This window comes from Euprymna scolopes, chromosome 35 (assembly GCF_053919585.1).
Source record: "Euprymna scolopes isolate OS-2025 chromosome 35, ASM5391958v1, whole genome shotgun sequence".
Taxonomy (NCBI): Eukaryota; Metazoa; Mollusca; class Cephalopoda; order Sepiida; family Sepiolidae; genus Euprymna; species Euprymna scolopes.
Window position 1 is genome coordinate 29,398,870 of NC_136516.1, and position 24,004 is coordinate 29,422,873.

The 24,004-nt window shown below is 33.7% G+C and overlaps 1 protein-coding gene across 6 annotated transcripts in view; it reads right to left on the reverse strand.

Moving 5' to 3' along the window:
- LOC145259772 (KAT8 regulatory NSL complex subunit 1-like) overlaps nt 1-24,004 on the reverse strand; it is a 143,036-nt gene that overhangs the window by 32,731 nt on the left and 86,301 nt on the right. For all 6 annotated transcript variants that reach the window (XM_080117517.1, XM_080117516.1, XM_080117515.1 and 3 more), the window contains one exon: nt 10,275-11,053. In XM_080117517.1, the coding sequence (XP_079973643.1) occupies nt 10,275-11,053 (779 nt within the window). The remainder of the gene's footprint in view (nt 1-10,274; nt 11,054-24,004) is intronic.

Below are 24,004 nucleotides of genomic sequence, written 5' to 3' on the forward strand. Positions count from 1 at the left end.
ATGAGAAAAAAAAGTGTAGATGTGACCATTTTTTTTTTTTTTTTAAAGCTTTACTGTAGTCTTCTTAAAATACAGAAACTTTAATTTCATTCTTTTTGCAGAATAATTTTTTAGCAATGTCATTTTTGAACATTAAAATTTGTAGGAAGAGAGATATTGAAAGATTAAAAATTTGATTGATTACAAAGTGATATTATAAAGAGAAAATGCATAATCGATAATTCAACGCTGTTAATATGCTAAAGTTCATCATTGAAGTTCATCATTGAAGTTCAGGAGATCATCAACAAGGAACCCAGCAAGTCTATGCATTCCATTGCAAGAGGGATCAACCAACTGAAATATCTGTTGGAATCAAACATGGCATGCTTCTTCCGACAAGAAAAACTGCTAAAATAAGCAGATTAACTTCCAGAACAACAGGTGGCTTACTGTCTCATCCAAAGACATGCAGACAACATCTTCAGCGACAACCATGGTGTTTTAGTGTTGTCAGCAGTGAAATTGATATCATGCCATCCCATCTTTTCCCTAAAACCCCCAAACTGAACACTTGATGGCTACATTCGTGTTCTAAGCAAGAATTCAACAGGAAGATTGTACATGTCAGCAAAACAATTACTTCACAATATATTTAAGACTTATTCAAGAAACATAGCAAATTGAAGGTTTTAGTAAGATGATACTTTGATTATTTAAAAATAAATAAAATTTAAGGGTAACAAGGTTACATTTGTAAAAACAAGTGAAAAAAGAAAATGAAATTTAATATTAGTAGCCGAGATTAGAATTGCCAAATTCATAGACACATGTTATAGTTTGTGCTGTTGATTTTCATTTTTTTTTTTTTAATACTAAATGCAAATTGCTTTAAAATTTGGACCCAATTTATTGAAATATTTTTTATAGTATTTGTATAATTAATTATAATAGTGATATAGTTGCCATTTTTATTTTTATATTCATAGATGAAAAGTGAGTTTTCAAAAACCCTGACTACATTTTGTATATTAAAATGATGATTATGTGAAATTTTACTAGGAGTGTCCAGGGACATAACTTGCATACACACTAAATTATTTGACATAATAGAACAAACTTGTTTTAGTACGAAAGCTACATTTTTAATTAAGATCATTTGTAATATGATAATCTATGTTGAAACTTTAAAACTTCAAAAAGATTAAAAATATACTTGAAAGTGTTTACTAAATTACATTTTCTGAAAAAAAAAAAAAAAATGTAACTAGTTCACATTTAACTTGACATTTTTAATTTTTTTAATGCTCCAGATAATTTTCTTATGATAGTTTTCATTTTTGCTGCTTCATTTTTTGTGCTAGTTGGTGAATTTTTATTTTAGTCCAATTTGCAGAGATCGCTTTGATCTCCAAATCTTCCTTTCTTGAACTTCTTTTTCTTTCAATTTTATATTATAAAAACAGGAAGACTTTCACTGAATATTAACTGACAGATTAAGACTAAAATTACCCTTAATTGATCATATTTACATTTCTTTTTATGTAAGTAGAAAGATAATTTCAGTCCCCTTTTTATTTCAATTAACTTTTCTTCTCAAACTAAACGGATAACAAATCTAAAAAGGATGAGAAATAAAGGGAAGATCTAAAACTGTAAGAAGCATTTTAACATTTTGTTTAAATATACTAGGGGGAAGGTTAAGTCAACAAATACAAAGGGGCGTTCCAAAAGTAATGCTATTTTTTATTCGCTCTAAATGGAGAGGGGTGCAAATTGCATTAAGTTTCATATCTCCGTTGCAGATATTAATGGTGTGAGACTAAGAAAGCAACCCTTGACATGGACGTGCATCAAAAGCAGAGATGTGTCATTGAATTCCTGGCAAAAGCACATGTAGAAAAATTATGGAGCACAAACGGTCGCTTGTTTTAAATGGTACCACTCCTATCTTTGTAGGTTTTTAACTTTTTTAGTTGGAAAAACAAAATAGGAGGCATAACTTTTGGAATGACCCTCATATATGTTAGAAAACGAAAAGTAGTCATTAGGTTATTTTAACTAGGGAATCATTGAGTGTCTAAGTATATATTTAAATTACAGGTTTTCATTTGCTATGAATTAAAGAAACTGGAGAAAAGCAAAATACAATAAATAAAATTATGTATGCTTAATGCAATTCACCTTGGAATCACAGAATTTAAATTTTAAACATTTTTTTGGAACTGCATCAATTTGCTCTTTTGACATCCAACTTCATATGTGCATTCTCAGCTGCTTTGTAAAAAAATTTTCTTTCTCCAGTTATTTGTTCATTTGTTTTTATCGCCTAAAGATGGTTCGGCAAAGAATCGAAAATGCTAGTGATATGAAACATTTTTTATTTATTTATTTTTTTTATTTTGACACAAAAAATATTAGAACGAATTTTAAATAAAAAAGATACAATCAAGCAGAGAATTCTGTTATGCTTATATATATATATATATATATATATATATATATATCTCAGCACAAGAAAATACAGAAATTCGTAAATGTTTGGAGGAGTCAGATCAGACGCAATCTTTATGAAGTAGCACCATTTGCTGGTCTGAGTGAGATTAAAATGCCTATTATAATTCCATACAATAGAAAAAAATAGTTTCTATGCTGATCATGTGAATACAACTGCAGTTGTAAGATTAACTAATTTGTTTATGTCTTTGCAAAAATATATTGTATTAATTAACTATTCATTTCTATTGTTTTCATTTTAACAAGACGTACTACTATTTACAAACATTTATTAGAATGTAGATAAAGGACGGTTAGTTCTGCTGTAAACAAAAACTTTCCGGTCAATTTACTTTTTGGTGGACAGACTTAATTTTCGACAGAGCTTTATAGTCAAGTTATACCTTATACAGCCAAGCAAATAAATCAGTGAGTAAACAAATAGAATTTTTTAATTCTATTTAATAACAAAAACAACTCAAATAAAACCCCTCAAATAATTGAGAGCAGAAGTTTCTTGGTTTCCTTTACATTTTCTAATTTTGATAAAAATGATATTAATGAATCCGGAACTATACTGGGTAGATACAAATAAATGAGGACAAACTGTTATTAGGAAAAAATTGCTAAATTTAATTTAAAACATTTTTTTTTATTATTATTAAATAATAAAAAAATTTTTTTAATTTGGTACTTTTTGACATATCCTATAAAACAAAATGTAAACGAGATACTAATTTTATGTCAGCTAGACTTGTTACTGTGGTAGACAAGTATTACCTTATAGTAGTGACTAACTACTTCTGTGGATTGATATTATTCAGAAGTGATTTCATTATCTATAAGCCAATCAAAATCCTGAATGACTTACACCAGACAGATTCTTGAATTTATTTAACTTTCGAAGCAAAGGAGTGCCTGCTTATCTTAAGTGTTATTTTCTCTTGCAGATTACTTAATAGGACTTTTATGATTCCTCTGGAATAAAAACAGACTTTATGAGTAATCAGTTTTCCAACCAGTGTAATTTTATCAGAAAGACTATTTGCAGTAATTCAAAAATTGTATTCGTTTTTAAAATTATGACATGCTGAACATATTAGCATTAAAATCAATTTAATGTTCTGTATGAAATGGGGGGGGGGGTAATCAGCAGATGACTGGGGACTGCTTGTGAATTTAATATTCCTTGATATTTTATCCTTCATAGGAAACCGGTTCAACCCACCTAGGGTGAATTCCATATAACAAACAACAGATATAGCTAGTATATATGTACATGAATAAATGAGAAGTCCCATCTTCACATGTGATTGCTGAGTTGTCGCATTTCTCCATTTCATCCATTCCTCATCGATGCAGGAAATTTAATCCCTTGGCATCAAAAACAACAGTCTATGCCATTTCGTGAAATGGCCTTTTCCTGTTAGTTTTTTTTTTTTTTAAAGGTTTTCTTTTTTATTAGATTTTCACCACAAACAAGGCACAGTGCCACTTTAATGTAGGGGGCTACTATCAGGGACATAAGTTGCAGGAATACTATGTAGGGAGTTGAGCAGCAAGATGTCTTTACATTACACTTGAACTTCTGCATGTCAGTATAGTTGAGAAAGAAGGGACCCGAAAGGGAATTCCAAAGTCTAGCAGTTCTGGGAAAGAAACTATTAGAGTAGAAGGCTTTCTTACATCTAGGGATCTCTGTGTAGGGGTAGATTTTGCTGCTTGTCTGGTTTGTCGGGATGAGGATTTACGTCGAGGGGGTACAAGGGCTTGTAGTTCGTTGGAGCATCCACCATTAAAATACTTGTAAAACAGGCAGAGAGATGCAACATTTCCTCGATGGGTTTAGACGACAGTTCAGGACCTATCAGATTGGCGACTCTTAAACCCTGTCCAATAGGAAGAGATTAGCAGCAGATGCACCAACCCAAATGTGACAACATTACTCCATACATTAAGTAATGGTGGCAGGATACTTTCAGGCATAAGTAACTTTCTAGCATAATAGAGAGAGCCCACCTTCTTCGCAGTAACCTTAGCAATAATCTTGATGTATCTGTTCCAACTCATGTTCTCTGTGAACGTTAAGCCAAGGAGTTTGAACAAAGTACTTTCTGGTAACGTATCTTTGGCCATAGCTATTAGTGGTTGAGAAGGTTTCTTATTAAAGGAAACGAGCTTAGTCTTGGCAGCATTAAACGTTACCATTCATTTTTTACCCCATTCCACTACAGACTGGAGGTCTTCCTCTTGGGTTTCCACCATTGCTTTGGACATGCGTTCATTCATTTTCCCCTCGAGTGTTATAGAGCATGGTGTTGTCAGCAAATATGCCTATCTCAGAGACTATTTTATCAGGGAGGTCATTTATGAATATCAGGAATAATAAAGATCCAAGGATCGAACCTCGAGGTACATACGCATTTATATCATTGTTTAGACGTATGATCATAGAGGACAACTTGGATTCTTCTCTTATTTAAGGATTTAGTTATGCTAAGTATTCGTCCAGTAATATCATAGGATCTAATTTTCATAAGACCATCATGCCATACCCTGTCAAAAGCCTTAGATATATCTAGGACTACTGCCCTCCCCTCCCCTATCCAGTGCATGGTATATGTTCAGAGATTACAGTTAGGATATCTGCAGTAGAACAGACTTGTCTAAATCCAGTTGCAGCATGTTGCTGGTTCTGCACAGTTCTAAAAGGTCCACCCTTCAGGGGTATACCTTCCCTCTTTAAGAGGGTTAGTCTATTGATGCTCCTACTGGGGAATGCTGATGGGGGATCGCCCAAGTATTTTTTGCAAGCCAGAGTGTTCGCCCTCGTGATCACCGATTTTGCAATCCCACTTTCTGATCCTAGTGTCAGATCTTCTCACCATGGGAGATAGATAAATACCAGACTCAGAGTGGAGTCTTAGACAAGCTGCAAAGCTGCATGACTTGTAGATAGATGAATGTTGTACTTTCCAGTGCATTGATGGAGTCATCTTGTGAGACTGGACACCTATGTATCACTTTGTATCCTTTTAGCTCTGAGTTGGTTCTACAGACTATTACATATAAAACAGGGTTTCTCATAATTGGAAAAGATTTTCAGCTTTTGATATTTTTACCTACAGGGTGGTCAAAAAGTCAGGTAACATTTTAAAGAAAAACGATATTAGCAATACACGTATATTTAAGTACCATACATTGAAATATAAAATGAAACAAACATGAAATATGTTTATTTTGTTAATTGTCGTCCATTTCTCTCTATCAATCACTGGAAGCGATTAACCACTGATTGTATAACACGTGTAATCATGTCAGCTGATCTCCGCGCAATCTCCTCTTCAATAAATAACTTTAAAGACGCTATTGTATCAGGCTTCTTGCCATAAACGCTATCCTTTATATAGCTCCAAAGCCAGAAATCAGGAGGGGTAAGTTTATATATTACACTCAAATATTTAAACAAATAATATTAAACGAATAGAGATTATAATGGATCAATGGATCATATTGTTTTTTCTACCTTTAACATGTTACCTGACTTTTTGACCACCCTGTAGATTAGGATTATTATCCTTAAAAAGATGGCACCCAAATTGGTCACATCCAGAAGATGCTCTTCAAAAGCCTAACAATTATTCTTTATATGTTCCCCACTACACCTCACTCATATCTCCTCCCAGTTGTTCATATTTTGTGTTAAGACTGAGCTAATTCTGAATATTATCTTTCTACTACTTTTTCAGTTTGTGTTGAAGACACTTTTCGAGATATAGTTCACCATCTCCTATGTCCCATCCAGATTTGTTACAAGAGGTTTAAAGTTCAGCTGAAGTTCTTGGTGTAAGAAGTTTTATATAAAAAAAATATAAAAAATACCACTATATTATGAATTTGTTGTTTTTGGATATTTTTTTAATTATTACTCTACCTCATATTACAAAACCAATTTTAAAATTTTATTTCAAGGCAAAAAATATAAGCATAACTATATTTGAAATTATTTCTGATCAGCACTACATTTCCACACGGACAACAATGAGTGAATATAAATAGTAACTAATAAGTTGAAATAAGGTTAGAGTTCTTTTGGCCTCAAGCATAATGCCATCATCATTAATGGATGAAACAAATATGCAAAAAATGTGCTAGCATAGCTGTGTAATTATAGTAATAATTTGAGACGGTGCTTATGTATTATGTAGGAACAATTAGTTTGATAGCAAAAACTGTCCTCTCATGTCGATTCCACTTCTACGCATGCATCATACGACGCCGTAACCTGATTTACTTTAAATATTTGAAAAAGCAACAAGTTATCGTCTTAGCTCATTGGTTAGAGCGCAGCCTCATTACCTAAAGGTTTTGGATTCGAATCGTAGTGGGAGATGTTTTTTTTTTTTTTTTTTCCGATTTTTTAAATTTTAATATTGAAGCAGGATTATTTAAGCCATTTTTCACGTGTTTTTCAGATTTGTTTTTTTTGCTTCGCTAATTCTTAGGTTTTCATTAACCCAACACAGCCCCCCCAAAAACACCCGGGCACCGCCGGTTACCCCTCGCGCTTTCCAATTTTTTAAATTTTAATATTGAAGCAGGATTATTTAAGCCATTTTTCACGTGTTTTTCAGATTTGTTTTTTTTGCTTCGCTAATTCTTAGGTTTTCATTAACCCAACACAGCCCCCCCAAAAACACCCGGGCACCGCCGGTTACCCCTCGCGCTTTCCAATTTTTTAAATTTTAATATTGAAACAGGGTTATTTAAGCCATTTTTCACATGTTTTTTTTTTAAGGGGGAGGGGTTATTTTTCAGATGTTTTAAAGTTTTAACGTTCGTTTGTCTGTTTTCTTTTTGTTTTTCCGATTTTTACATTTAACATCATTCGTTTGCCTTACGTTAGTTTTTTTTGTGTTTTTTTTCCAATTTTTTAAAGTTTTAACTTTTTTTTTTATATAATATTTAATTTTTATTTAATATTTAAAAATATTTACTTCACTTATTCTTATGGTTTAATTAGCCCCCCCCCCCCGGCCCAAGCACCCACACCTCTAAACACCCGGGCAACGCCGGGTACCCCCCGCTAGTCTATACATATAAAAGCGAAAATGTATGTATGTATGTGTGTCTGCTAAAAACTTTCGACAGACAAAATTTCATAAAGTTGGTATCATATTGAAGCTTCATCCTTCGCTCGAAAAATATCGAAAAATTGGCCAAAAACGTTCATTTTTTTACCCCCGAAATCGACAATTTTCGACAAAAACAGTCCTCTCGTGACGACAACCGGTTCTATGTATGCGTCAGATGACGTCATGACCTGATTTACTTTAAATAGTTGAAAAACTGACTAGATTTCATGTACGTCACGTTAGGTAAGTTTTTTTTTTGTTTTTTTCAATTTTTTTAAATTTAAATATTGAACCAGTGTTATTTAAGTCATTTTTCACGTAACGTTTGTTTTTCTGAGTTTTTTTTTTTTTTTTTTTTTACTTCGCTTATCCACTCCGACCATACACCCAAAAACACCCGGGTACCCACCGATTTTTTAAATTTTAATATCGAAACAGGCTTATTTAAGCCATTTCTTTTCTCTTTTTTCGATTTTTACATTGAACAGTTCGTTTGCCTTACGTTAGGTTTTTTGCGTTTTTTTTTTCGATGTTTTGATTACCCCCCCCCACTTAAGTTTTAACGTTGTTTTCTTTTTTTACTTCGCTTATAACAATGCTTACGTCGTCGTCGTAACGCTCGACGACTTCCGTGCGCACACCTGTCAATTTGGTTCTTCCTTAAATAAATTAAAATATCTTTCAGTAACTCATTCAGGTTGGCCGATATTATTTTCAAACTTCGCCTCAGGGCTTCGGGTTCAATCCTTACCCCGGTTTCTTTTTTATTTAACACCACACACACACACCTCCAAACACCCGGGCAATGCCGGGTACCTCCGCTAGTCTATAGATATAAAAGCGAAAATGTGTGTATGTATGTATGTGTGTGCGTGTTTGTATGTCTCGCAAAAACTTTCGACACGGGTCACGGATTTTCACGAGAGCGGTATCATTTTAAACTTCCAACCTTCGTCCGACAAATATCAAAAAATTGGCCAAAAACATTAATTTCTTCACCCTAAAATCAGTTTTCTACAGGGAGGGGTCAGCAAAAACCGTCCTCTCATGACAAGTTCGCTTCTATGTATGCGTCATACGAAGTCGGAACAGGATTTACTTTAAATATTTGAAAAAGCGACACAATTTCGTCGACGTCGTCTTAGCTCAGTTGCTTAGAGCGCTGCCTCATTATCTAAAGGTTTTGGGTTTGAATCGTGGTGTGGGATGTCTTTTTTTCAATTTTAAAAATTTTAATATTGAAGCAAGGTTATTTAAGCCATTTTTCACAATTTTTTTTTTTGGGGGGGGGGTGTATTTTTCACGTTTGTTTTTCTGTTTCGTGTTTTCTTTTTTTGTTTTTCCCATTTTTACATTTAATATCGTTCGTTTGCCATACATTAGTTTTTTTTGTTTTTTTTTACTTTGCTTAATTCTTATGTTTTGATTGACACCCCCCCACCCCACCCGAGTACACACACACACCGAAAAACACCCGGGCAATGCCGGGTACCCCCCGCTAGTCATATATAAAAGGATAATTTATGAGTTTAATTTTTTGTCAATTAAGGATAAAAGGAAATAGAGTTAAATCAGTTGTGTGTCTACTCTAATGACAGATCAATCTCTAATGTACCAGAAGTAAACTCCTCAATCACGGTTAAAAGGTTGAAAGAGAGGTAGGCGGTCGATGGAAAGTCTCGGAGCAAAACATACAGGTAGAAAATGACTTAAGACCGACAATAAACTAAGAGATGACATAAGGCAGGATTTAATTGTACTGTTAGGATTTATGACTGCATTGATGATGCATGTATTTTACTCTATTGTGACTTGTAAGACATTCAGACTTCTCCTCAGAAAGGAAGTAATGCAACCTTTGTTTTAAGATTGTCAACCCAGAATCTGATTTTGACGTTAGTCTTTGAAGGGTGCTGTTGCTGCTTACTCATCTAAAGTGCTAGAATTCCCAAACTGTCATTTATCTAATACTAATCAGGGACATTACTGCTTAACTTTTGTCATCTAACAAAAACTCATGTGTCAACATGGTTATCAAATATTAGTTAATGACCAGCAGTAAATTCAACACAAATTCTATCAGCTGTCTAAAATGAATAAGTACACTGCATCTAAGGTTAATTACACTACAAACTTCCCACACAGCGTGATTTCTGAATAATTTTTTGCATTAAAAAATCTAAATATATATATTTACTTCTAACAAAAAGTATGTACCTAATATTTAAGAACTTAAACCTATATAGCATTGCATCTGCCAAATCAATACTTGCTACTTACTCTTTCATGCAAATACTAATTATGAAGAATGCATGTACATAATTTCTAGTGTTTTTGCTAATAAAAACTATGCTTTTGCTTTGGACAAATGCTGAATATCCTTTGTCTACTTTTTTGTGCATTATCAAAAGAATAAAAAAAAACTCACAAAATTAGAAAATATGTAATGTTTTGTTAATTTCTTTAAATTTATAAAAAAATGTATCCAATTTAAAATATTTAAAATAATTCTTTCAATTTACGTGTGATCTGAATTCTGGTATTAGCATAGTAAAAACTACTACCATAGTAATGTGTACTCTGCCTATTCCTTTTTTTTTTTTCAACCAATCACGTGATTTGTGGAGGAAAATCTTTTATACAGATTACAAAAAAGCTAATTACCTTGAGAAAATGAGAGAACTGGGTGAAATGCTGGATCAAGAAGTGATACTCTCTCGTGCAAAGGCATAACATCTGGGTCCAAAGGTTGGGTGTTGTTATAACGCCCGCCACACATAGCACACGGAACAACAGGCGCATAACAATGACATTTTACAGTTGAAAGACGGGTGGATTTTTGAGACAATAGGTGCAACCCAGTAGTCCGCAAAATTTTTCTTTTTCTATAACTTTTTACTGGCCGACACCTTGCAGCTTGACAGGTAATATCTACAGGTGCTGCAGGTGAAGAGGATCGCTCCGAATTTTGTAAAACTTGTTCAGAATCATTTTTTTTCAAATTGGTCGACATAGCATTCATAGATGAATCGGAAATATTTCCACTGTGTGTATCTATTAATCCGTTAAGTGATTTTGTTGACGCGGTTTCACCACTACTTTTATCGAGCGACGCAGACGCTTCCAATGCAGGTGGTGTGACATTAGTTAAAGGGGAAGTTGATTTTGAAGTTTGTAAAAAGCTATTGTTAATATTAGAAACATCATTTTTATTTTCTCCCTCCGTAGACTTTCCCGTCCGAGATTTACACAACCGAGCCAGTCGCTCAGATTCCGTCAAAGAATCAAAGTTAACAGCTCCTTTATTGCTACGGATTTGTTTATGAATTTCACTTTGCTGTCGTATTCGATATTCCAAGTCAGAGACTTGAGCTTGTAACCACGTCCAACGAAAAGCAATTGCCGAGCGATCAGAGGCCCATTTCCACTCTGCTCGTCGATGTCTACAATAAAAAAAGAAAGAATAAATAAATGCAAAAACTGAAAAGATAAATAAAAATACATAAAATATTTTATCTGGAAATTGATAAGTATAACATTTTAACTTTTACAATTTCATTTCTTGGCATTAGTCTTTTTTCTTATTTAAAAACCTTTTTATTTTCGAGTCTTAAAGCATTTTCATATGACAAAAACCTAATTATGGAAAAGTTGTGAATAAAAAAGTTACCTTATGAAACGACTAGCAAGCTCTAATATAACAATATATGCATTTTAATATCTAAGGGGGGTAATCACCATCTTTTGGTCTCGTATGGATAAAGAAAATGAAAATCTTGTGAAACTTTGTGCAATGGCAACAAAAGCGTCAGTAAAATTTAACCATTGATTGAAAACAGACAAACCCTGGTTGACATTACATACTGATATCGAGGGACCAATGAATGAGAATTTGTTAACTTCATCAAGAAAGTGACAGTGGTTAAGTAGATAACACAAACTGGCAGCCTGGGTTTGCCAAGTTCAAATTGCTTCTTTCAACTCCTTCAAGAGTTTAGTACTTAAAGCCCCTAATTACCTTTAAATAAGAGCACCCCTCTTACCCTCAGTTCACAATAGTACTAAGATCGCCATCTTTCACAGCAACCTTTTTTTTTTTTTTTTTTTTACACAGTGATCACCACTTATCAAGGCCCGGAAGCCACTCAGGGATAAGGGTTATTGCAAGTACATCACGTTAGTGAGGAGATTTTATGAAGTGTTTAATTAGGGGGGCGGTTCATTAGGAATTTGTTAACATTAGACTTGAAGACATCCAAGTTGTAGTCCGGAGGGAAGCAGGCAGACGGAACAGAGTTCCACAGGCGTGCAGTTCTAAGAAAGAAGCTTTGCTCATGAAATCCGCGTTTTGATTTAGGCACAGATATAGAGTGGGGGAAATTTTTCACAGTGGATTCAGCTAGACGGGTGTTTTTCGTGAAAGTTTGGCGAGGGGGGATCAGGGATTGGAGTTCAGACGAGCACCTGCCATGAAAATAACGATAAAACAAGGATAGGCTCGCAATGTCTCTTCTGTGGGAGAGGGGTTGCAGGGTAGAGAAAAGGGCATCCCCCACTAAACCACGAAGTCTATTTTGTACTCTGTCAAGGCATGATAGGCTGTTTTTGGCAGCTCCTGCCCAGATATGGCAACAGTATTCCATCCTTGGCCGTACTTGGCTTTTATATAGATATTGTTAGATAATACCAATGCCCTTTTCACATATGGGCTTCAACCTTATTGTGATAGAGTTTTATGAAGGTGTGAGTAGTTATTGAATATAGGAAACCCATCAGCAAAAAGCACCATAATTTTTTTTTCACATAATCTTCACAAGATTTCAAGTTTCTGATAATAGAACTCAATTCACAACTAAAGAATTTGGAGATTTCTGAAAAGAATTTCAATTAGTCATGTGACAACCCCTCCATACCAATCAAAATATCTAATGGTCAAGCAGAATACTTTGTAGACAAAAGTGAAACTGAATTCCTAAAACAATTTCTCAGAAGATGAAATTCTGAATATAAGTTCAAGAATGTTACCAGCTGAATTCAATAAACTGATACGTAACAAAAGCAAAAAATTTTTAAATAGCAATAGAAAATTTTTGAAACCTAGCATAAAAAATCTATTTCAAAGATTATAACAATGGAAGATTTAGCAAGAGATAAGGCATTGAGAAATGAATTGATCAACTAATGTATATCCAACATTGATTATTAAACAATACTATAAAAGATGTAGGTAGAATCAAATTTCTATGAAGATAATTTATAATTTATTTCATGTACAAAAACTAGGCAAAAGGTTTAATAGCATTGTGAAAAACTGTTCTGTTAAGAGAATTTATTTTATCTATTCTGAGATTGGTATTGTATTAGATCAGAATAAAACTTTTATTCAAAGTTTTACAACAAACTTCATTGTCATCTTTAATTTTATAGCATTTGAATGAAAAAAAAAATTAATTTCAACAAACAAATAAACCAAGGAATTTCCAAAATCTTGGGAGTAAAAAATAACTTCTGTAAGGAAGGAATTATTAACTTACAAGAAATGTCATTGCAACTGTATTTAATAGTTTTTATCATAACATAACAGCAAATGTTTAACAAACTGCAAAACAGTATTGATAAGATTTAACACCCAATTATAAAGTATATCTGGTGAAGTTTCTGATTTTTTAGTTAGACACAAAACTTTCTTTTATATGCTACTAGCATGGCTACCCAGAATTGCTGGATGAAGAGAGGTGGTATACTAAGGATATTGAGTAACCCCACCCCAAAAAATGTTTTAATCAAAATATTAGCAAATGCCTGTGCGACTGCAAAAAAATTAGCCACAGTAGGCAGGCTCAAATCTGTAACAAGAAGAGGGAAAAAAAGGTGAAAAAAGCTAACGTGCTAGCTGTCACGGCAACTTATGCCATCACGACAGGTCAAAATAACGTTTTTTGAGCGTACATCAAGATTGCAAGGCGGGTGACTCTTTCTAACAATACCAATTTTGTCACTGTCCAATGTGTCCGACAAAAGTTTTTGGCAGACACACAAACTAACACACATTTTCCCTTCTATATATTAGACTAGCCTGGGTTCCCATCGTTGCCGGGGTATGTCCAAGCATGTGTCTGGGGGTACTAAAGTCCTTAAAAAAAAAAAAAAAAAAAAAAAAAAGTAGTAGGCAGGCTTAACCATTAACGCGCAAGAGGAAAAGCGGATGAAAAAAAGCAAACAGTCTTATCAATGTGTCCACCGCGATTGTGACGTCACGAGCATATGAAATAACCAGTTTTCTGCAATGTCGTTCACACGAGGCTTGCAAAAATGTTGATGGTAAAAATTGCCCCCTTCCTTGAAAAGAACAGACCAGATGACAATCAAAGAATTAATCTTGGCCAATGTTCTTTTTATATTTGTCATCCAAGGCATCAATCTTTGAAACAATATCAATTTTGTCACATTCCGACACATCTGTCGGAAGTTTTTGCGAGACATACCAACACACTCATATTTTGCCTTTTATATATTAGATACTAGACTGAGTGCCCGGCATTGCCCGGGTGTGTGTAAGGGTGTTGTTAAGCAAAAAAAAAAATTAGTAGTAGGCAGGCTCAAACCCATAATGCACTGGAAGAAAAGGAGGTGAAAAAAAGCTAACAGTCTTATCTATGCGCCCACCATGATTGTGATGTCACAGGCAGTCGAAATAACATTTTATATAACATCATTGTTGTGAGGTTTGAATGACTTGCAAAAATGTTGACGAAAAAAGTGACCCCTCCTTGCAAAAAACGGCCCAGTTGACGATGAAAGAATTAATGTTTTGGACCAATTTTTCAATATTTGTCATCAGACAGAGCTTTAAAACGATACCAATTTTTTTACGGTGCGACAAGTTTGCCAAAAGTTTTTGGCAGACATACAAACATACATTTTACCTTTTATATAATAGAAGGCAGAGTAAGAATAACAAATATTAGATCGTGAGATTCAAATGGTCTGATATGATGAATAAAATAAGTAGAGGTTGTTATTCATGACAATACAATCATCAACACATACAAGGATCCATGTCGTAGAAAAGAAAACACATTTTTAGTAAAAATAAGATGCCTAGAATTTATCTCCTATGAGAAAAAAATAAAAAATTCATTAATTCCTCTAAAATGCTATAATGAACTGAAAGAAGGGTGGGATCATTTTATCTTAAATTCATATACCAAACTGTCCGGGAAAAATATCCATAGCATAACTGATAGAATCTGATAACTGATAGAATAGTGTTTCAACATGAAAGATATAGCCAATCAAAATGGAAATTCATACATGATATGCAGGAATTTCAAGGAATGTTTAAATGGATATGAGAAGTTTGTTTACAAATAGGAACTACAACATTAAAATTATAAAAACTTCAATTTAATTGAATATTTATTAAAATCATAAATGCAATAGTGGAAACTAAAAAGTTTGAAATCCTATCTGGAGTTTCAGTAATAACAAATCTCTTCTCCTTAACTTGCACATAAAAGTCCACACTATAGTTTTTAAGTTTAAATAGAAGTTTTGTGTGTCTTAAAAACAAGCTTGGATCTGATGAACCAAGAGGAAGATTAAATCTGAACAATATAAGATGTTTCCAGAACAAAAAACTGTTGGTTTGATCACTTTGAAAGAATGGAGAGTTCTTGGATTAGTAGAGGTAGAATAGTTGTAGTAGCAGAGTCAGTTAGCAGGGTGGGGGTGGGGGGAATCATAGGAAGTGATAAGGAAGGATTTCAAACAGAGGGATAAATAAAAACCTGGTCAAAAATAGGACCGCTTAAAAGTCAATTTTTAAAATCTGTCAAACACTTCCAGCATATAAAACAGATATTAAACCAAACATGGTGGTTCAGAAAAGAATTTAATATGCACAAATTACTTGAACTCGTACACTGATTTACAAAAAAAATTCAGTAATTTTATCACTTGTTTATTTCTAGAGCAATTCTGAGAGAACTTGGCATTCTTACGTAAAAATGATGTTCCGATTTTGTTCTCAAATTGTATCTATCTATACTGTAACCCATTATTTAGAGAACGAAGATTAAAAAAAAAAAAAAAAATTAAAAAATTGCGTGTGTGTGTGTATATATATGTTTGTACAACGGAAACTCTTCATTTGCCTATGTACAGTATAAAGGGATAGCGTCATCCATTAAGAGAGGTTGACACCATGGACAAGGGATTCTTTATGACAAATGTTAAAGTAATAAAAGGAGGACATGATACATTAAAACAGAAAGCATCAACAACTTATGATTTATGTGGACAATGTATACAGACTGAGGAGGGTCTACCCCTGTGAATCTGGTTTGTTTTTTACCATGCATAAAAGGATGACATCTAAAACATGTTCAAAACATCAGGAAGACATTTTATGACATAACAAATATGATCCATTAAAATAAATCTAAATCAGCTAAATCCCACCCCTTCACAGTAGAGATCCCTAAATGTAAGAGAGCCTTCTACTCCCGTAGTTTCTTCTCCAGAAACTCTAGACTTTGGAATTCCCTTCCAGGTTCCTGTTTCCGCAACTGTACTGACATGCAGAAGTTAAAGTTTAACATGACCTGACATCTTGCTGCCCAACCCCCCCACATAGTACCCCTGTAGCTTATGTCCCTGATAGTAGCCCCCTACTTCAAAGTGGCAATGTGCCTTGTTTGGGATGAAAATGTAATAAAAAAAGTTTTAAATCTTGACTGCAAGGATAAGTCGTGAGTGAAAACGAAGTGTATGCATGTACTAGATGAACTGTATCAGAGAGTGTAGTTCCTTTTTATGGTCTACTTTTATTGTAACAGCTCAATAAAATTTAAAAAAATTTCACATTTGACTGTTTGAACCTTTTTTTAACTGTAAAAGAATTTGAAAGATAATTTACAGTTTTAGAAAATTTATTTTCTTTCCAACCATATAAGAAATTAGGAGTTGAACAGATTATGATACAAATCTCAATATTGCATCATGACACCTAATTGGCAAAGAAAGTTACATAACCAGCTAACTCTCCTTGTATTTGTTACATAATCAGTCCTTGTCTATCGACCGGCTTACTCATTTGGCAACTTTGGTTCGGCTTCTTAGTCCTTAATAAATTCAAGAGTTTATATAATAAAATATGTATGAAACACATTTATAAGCCCAATTACAATGCAATATTATGTAAAATACACATTTATTTGTTAAAATTTAATATTTCACAATATATACCATCATCAGAATTTTTTATACATTTCCTCACCATGATGGTAAATGAAAGATACAGTTAGTATAGAATTTGCATGTTCTTCAGCAGTGATATTTTTTAATGCCAGAAGATTATGCTTAGCGCGCATGATATGAAAGTCAAAATTGTGTTTCTCATAATATAAGTGTTGTTAAAATGTTAACATAAAATATGTACAAAATACATTCATAAGCCAAATTACAATGCAATATTATGTAAAATAAATAATATCTTTGTTTAAATTTTTTTTTTTTTTTTTTACATAGGCAATAACCACTTATCAAGGCCCAGAGACCACTAGCGGATAAGGGTTAAAGAGGGTACAGTAGAAATTGGACAATATAGTAATTGTTAGTAATGGAAATTCAGAAAATTTGTTAACTTAAGTGGAACAGCTCATCAAGAACTTGTTTATGTTGGACTTGAAGAAAACCATATTGTAGTCAGCTGGAAAGCAGGAAAATGGAAAACAATTCCACAGGCATGCAGTTCTGCAGTTCTAAGAAAGAAGCTTGTTCATGGAATCTACATTTAGGTTTAGGCACAGATAAAGAGTGGGAGGAATTATTGATAGTGTTTTCAGCTAGACGAGGGTTTCTTGTGAAAGTTTGGCGAGGGGGACCATAGATTGAAGCTCAGTCGAGCACTTGCCATAAAAATAACGATAAAGCAGAGAAATTCGCAACATCTCTTTTGTGAGAGGTTGCAGGGAAGAGAAAGGACATCTCCTAAGAGGCTACGAAGTCTATTTTGAACTCTATCAAGGCAGGACAAGTTCTTTCTGGCAGCTCCTGTCCAGATGTGGCAACAGTACTCCATCCTTGGACGTACCTGGCTCATATATATATATATATATATATATAGAATATTGCATCAGCAGTGAGATATCTACTGGATCGATAGAAGGATCCCACCATTTTTCCAGCAGCCTTGATGTACGTGTTCCATTTAAGATCAGCAGTAAAGGTCAAGCCCAGAAGCTTGTCAAAACATGAGGCCTCCAAGACAAGAGCCATTTATTTCAATTGATGCCAGATGGGGATCAGAACGTTGATGATGAAAAGATAGAAGCTTGGTTTTAGATGCATTAAAAGTAACCAGCCACTCCTTTCCCCATTGTACCACGTGCTCAAGATCAGAGGAGAGAATTGGAGAGAACTTGTTCGTTTACGGTCTTAGATGTGCTACCATAGATGGAAGTGTCATCAGCATAAATGTCTAAGAATGATATAAGGATGTGATTAGGAAGATCATTAATATAGATCAGGAAAAGAGTTAGGCCCACGATGGACCCCTGACGGACTCCAGCATTAATACTGTGAGCTCCTGATTTTTGCCCGTCAACTACTACTCTTATGAACCTATCAGAGAGAAATGATTTAATAATTGAGAAGACCTTTCCAGTTGATGCCACACCCTATCATAGGCTTTTGATATGTCAAGAGCAATTGCCCTAGAAAGGTTGCCTCTGTCGAGAGATTCGCTAATCTTATGAGATATAACTAAGAACATCTGCTGTAGATCTAGCAGAACGGAAACCATATTGTGTGTCACTAAGGTTATTTTTGCTGAGATGGTTGATTACTTCTCTATTTAACACAGATTCCAGCAACTTACTCAAGACGCACAGGAGACTTATTGGTCTGTACTGAGAGGGGGAGGAGTGATCACCCGAATTCTTAAATACAGGGCATACTGATGAGATTTTCCAGGGTGATGGGAAGCAATTCTCCTTAAGACAACGTTTAAACAGTTGTGTAAGTATGGGTACTAGTTCTGGTTGAAGTTTTTTTGAGTACTATAATTGGAATACTGTCAGGGCTGGTTGCTTTACTGGAATCAAGGTCTTTGATTAGCTTGGCAGCATCACATACAGATATTTGTATATCATATAGCGAGTTTTCTGATACAGGAGGAAATATTGGGGTTTGGCGGCCTTGGTCGCAAAGGGTAGAATTAGCTGCAAAGTTCTTAAAGAGTTTAGCTTCGTCTGATGCTGACGAGATTACCTCAGGTCCATTGATGATAGTTGGAATAGAGCACACGCTTCTGTTCAGGATTCTGTTTGCTATTTGCCAAAACTGGTGGGAACCAAGCCACTGCTCAGCTAATTCGGACTTGACGGACCGGGCATACAACTCTCTTGCATTCTTTATTGCTTTCTTACAATGGTTGCTGGCAGTACTGAAAGCGGCTTTAGTCTCCATTACATCTATTACGTTGAAGCAATGGGAAAAGTGATTTCTGTGCGCAATGGCAGCAGCACATTCTGGAGAGAACCATGGCTGACTTAGGTTTTTGCTGGAACTTTTGAGGGTATGAAACGGTCTACATCTACAATTAACCATCCCGTCAGGTCTGATGCTATAGAGGACACATCCTTTTAAATATGGAACGCAGAGGTAGATCTGACATAAATGTACGGAAGCTACCCCAGTCAGCCATTGTGTATCGATATACTGTACAACGGAGAGGTACGTCTGAGGACTTACAAGATTTCATTTTTATCTCATACTAGCAGGGGTGCCCGGAGTTGCTCGGGTGTTTGGAAGTGTATGCTGTGCAAAAAAAGCAAAAAAACAAAAAAATGGTTAATTTTTTAAAACTTTGACCCCTATTATGACCCCTTAAAATTTATAGTTTCGGGCTCAAATCACTTTATTAAGTTAGATCCAGGTTCAAGGAACCTATATCTAAAATTTCAAGTGTCTAGACCAAAAATTGTCGGAGGAGTTTGGTAGAGTTCTTAAAGGTCAAATCGTTGAAATTTGACCCCTTAACAGCCAAATTTCTGGCTGACACCCGTCACATCGATTTTCCCAAATCTCAGTACCCGGTATTTCAAATTTCGAGTCTATAGACTAAAAATTGACAGGGTTATTGCGTAGGGAGATGTACACAGACAGACAGACACATTCACTTTTATAGATATATAGATTTTGCCATACACCATCATCAGAATTCTGTATTTATTTTTTCCTCGCCATGATAAATGGAAGAATGCATATAAATTATGTGATGTAAAAAGAAAAGGTAAAACACAAATGAAAGTAAAAATGTCTCAATAACAGTGAATAGTTGAGTAGTGAGCATGTCATGCATCAGTGATCAATGATTTATGTCCAATAGCCTATGAGGAATCACATACCTGCAGATGTTTTGCTCTGATTTTTTAATAATGAAAATTGGGTTTTCTTGTTATATTTTAAGAATGAATAGAAAACCATAATTGCAAACAAGCTCTAACATGCATGTAATCAACAATCAGTACAAAAAGTTTAATATTGTCCTCTAATTAAAATTCTGAGTATCATTAAACAGCAGCTTTTTGTTTGAAAAAAAAAAATTAACATTTTCATTTTTCAATCTCTTCTTCCATAGCAAACAATAGCACATTATGATGACAATCATCTGAATAAATTTTTTACTCAAAATTTGATTGCTTGTTGATATTTTATTGTCTTAGATATAACCAGCTGATATAAATGATTAAATGTAAAAATTAGGCCAATTATTACTATTTGGTTATATTTAAACTATTACCTTCAATATAGTTGTCAATTTTATGTAATTTGCTTTGTCTAAATTTGCAAGCAGTGATGGGTCAAACTAATCAATCATTACATTTTTTGGGGGTTTTTTTAAACTTAGATTTTTTGGCAGATTTCTTCTTAGTGCATTATTCCAGCATGCCCATCATATAAGTCAATTGCCAATTCTATATTGATATGACATTGTTTCTTTTGTAGTATATGCCAACTTAATGGTTGCATTTTATTTTTTGTTTATCTCCTATATAATATTTTAAACGCAGAAAATCACCTCTGGACGAAAATACTGTAGGTTTGCAACAATATATGCTACATACAAATTTATTATGCAAAGATTATTAGCCACTATCTTACGTAACTTTAGAACAACATTTCAGACATAATAAAATCCTACATTACATCCTAGGAGCAACATCATCACAATCGCACCATCTTTAGACAAAGTAGTTCCAATTTTCCCCTCTAAATCTAAAGTCCTCCTACCCCTCCCCACTCAAGACAGAAGAAATATACACATAACTATATTGCCCTGCCACCATTTGTAACTGGATCATACACTCCAGCATACAATTACCTTTCAATTTCCAGATTCAAAAATTTCTCCCACCTAAATTGACCAAGAGCTGAAAAAATTAATTATTCTGGATTACACACCTTATTACAAAAACAAATGCATCAGACCTTTACAAATATGGCAGCTCTCTATACATGAAGCAATAGTTTATGAATATTAAACCAAATACAAAAATATGAACCACTCATAATCATATATTTACATACTTATACCCTCACAATTAACTATACACACATTATCACCACAAACAAAAAATCCCAAAACAAAAAAACATAACATTTACAGATAGTAATGTTTTTTTCGCTATCAAATCTTAAAACGGCAACAATGCTATTTTGTTTTTCTTTTAGTGTGTTTTATAATGGGCCATTTCCCTTTATATTTATATTTTTTATATACTTATGCACACATTAACATCGCACAGATATCCTCCCCCCACCAAAAAAAACAAAAACAATCCTGAAACATAACATTAATATTTTCTTTAAAATGGCGACTTTCTTTTGGTTTGCACATCAGGATATTGACAGCAATTATCAAAGTTAAATTTGGAGCAAATATTTTTTACACCCCTCCCTCCAGGATGGGGTGTATATTCAGAGAGCCGTTCTTAACGGATGTTGCAGGTGACTATTCCAAAAGCCGTTTTTAACATGAGGTTGTGGGGGGGGGGGTCCATTCCAGAAACCCATTCTTACCATGAGGTTGAGCAACAACAACTCTACTTTGTTTTTACAACGTGTGTGTGTGGGGGGGGGGGGGTTGATTAAAGACTTTTTTCCCAAAAGATAAATATTTACCTTAAAACCACTTACACAATTTTCTTTAAAATTATTTTTATAGGTTTTCCACTATGTTGCTTAATAAAATTTCATTTATATTTGGCAGATACAAGTAGTTTTCACAATATAAAGCCCTGTATTATACACTTTAACTAACTAGCCACCAGATTAGTACGCACGGGAGAACAAATCTAATTATATCTGACAGACACTGCCACTCCTAAATTTCTTTGTTCGTACATAGTATTTGTGCATCGGACATATTGACAGCAATTGTCAAAATTAAATTTGAGGCAAATATTGTGACAGCCACACCCACTGACAAAACGAGGTATCTATTCCAAAAGCCATTCTTAATATGAGGTTGAGGGGTTGGGCAACAAAAACAACAACCACCGTACTTTAATTTTTCTATGAGAGGAAGGGGCATACTTACACCAGGCAATGCCGGTTAATGGGTCCTGCTAGTTATAAAATAAAATATACACTTCCTTAACACTACTACTAACTATAAGTCCCAGTGTCCAAGCCACAAAATTAAGACAACAAATTAATAAGGTACATTATTTTGCCTAGTCACTTTCAAGTTAATCTAATTTCCCAAGCAATGTTGGGATACGGGTTGGCTAGTGTATTAATAAAACAAGTTGCAAATGTGGGATTGTGGTGGAATCGAGACAAGCCTGTTATCTGCGTGTGTGGAGAGAGAGCAAAATAAAGAGGGCCGTTTTTCCTAAACTCCAATCAATTTCAAGTAAGACTGTCAAAATGAAAAACAGTGAGTACCCATGATTCACAAGAAGTAAATATTTATGGGTTTGTAACTAGAGACAAATCAACAAAACAATTCACAGATCCATGCATACCATTGTTTTTCTCTGAGGCTGGAGTTTACATATTCAAACACAACACATACATGGAAGTTTTATAATATAAATTTATACATACACATATGGTTTTAAATAATAAAAAACTTTGGTGTAAATTTACTCACAAGAATCCTTTTGATCAACATGTTAGAAAAGTATTTTTTGCACTAAATAAAATAGTTAAACAAAATGTTTTATAAATTTTAAAAATTAAGTACAAGATATAATTTGAAAAAAAAAATATTTAGCAAATAATGATATAGATGTATAATTTTCAACTAAAATTTTTGAAAAGCGCAACAAAATGTACATAATATAAAATAAATCCAGTCATTTTTAAATCCAATTTAGATTAAATTTTTATACCTTACGTTGTAAAGTTTAAAAAGTATAATTTGACAATTGATAAATTTTAAATTAAATCTTGTACTAGCAATACCAGACACCATAACATTCAGCACTAGACAAGGCACAGACTGTTACTTAATTTGACACTCATAGTCTTTAAATCAGTAATAAGTACATTTCTCCTACCTCCATCAAAATAAACCTTATATATATTCACAATATTTACTTAAAAATAGTATTTTAATATTTTTATTGTGATTTGTATATTCGAAGAAATCGCTATTTAAATCCGACTATTAATTACAAAACAAGCCAGCATACCATGCCCGCTAGCGGAAGACAACTTCTTGCAAATAAGCAGTTGGAGTGTGTTCACATAAATACTTGAAGCGGAAGTTGTACCCATCGACAACATTTCTGGTTGTTTTCACTAATCAGAGAAAAGAATTGTCTTTGCTACGGAATTTGAACACATGTCCATCTTTCCAGTCAAAAGTTAGAATATCTCAAAGTTGACACTTTGTAGTACAAAAATAATTAAAGATAGAAACTGTTCGAATGCTATTTAATAGCGAATATATTAATTTCTTTTGCCCTAAAATTTGAAGAGAATTGGATAAAAATTTATTATGCATGAATTAATAGAAGTAGTGACACCTGCATATAAACATGAGAATTGTTGTGCGTTGTGATGCGCACAAAAAAATCTGTAAACAAGTGTTTGTCAACTAACTTACGAACATAAAGTATTCATTTTATTTTTGTTATTTAGAAAATATAAGATTTAATTACGGAAGAGAAAAGAATATTTTTTAAAAAATTCTTTGAAAAAGAATAACCGACAATGACCATGCTTTTAAATGAGTTAAAACACAAACCACTCATCATCTAAGTAAAAGAATAACTTTTATTGGGTTTGTTTTACAATCCAGAGGTATGAAACAGTGGTCAAAAACAAAAAAAAAAAAAACAAATAAATGTTAACAAAGGCAAGTTACTCTTCTA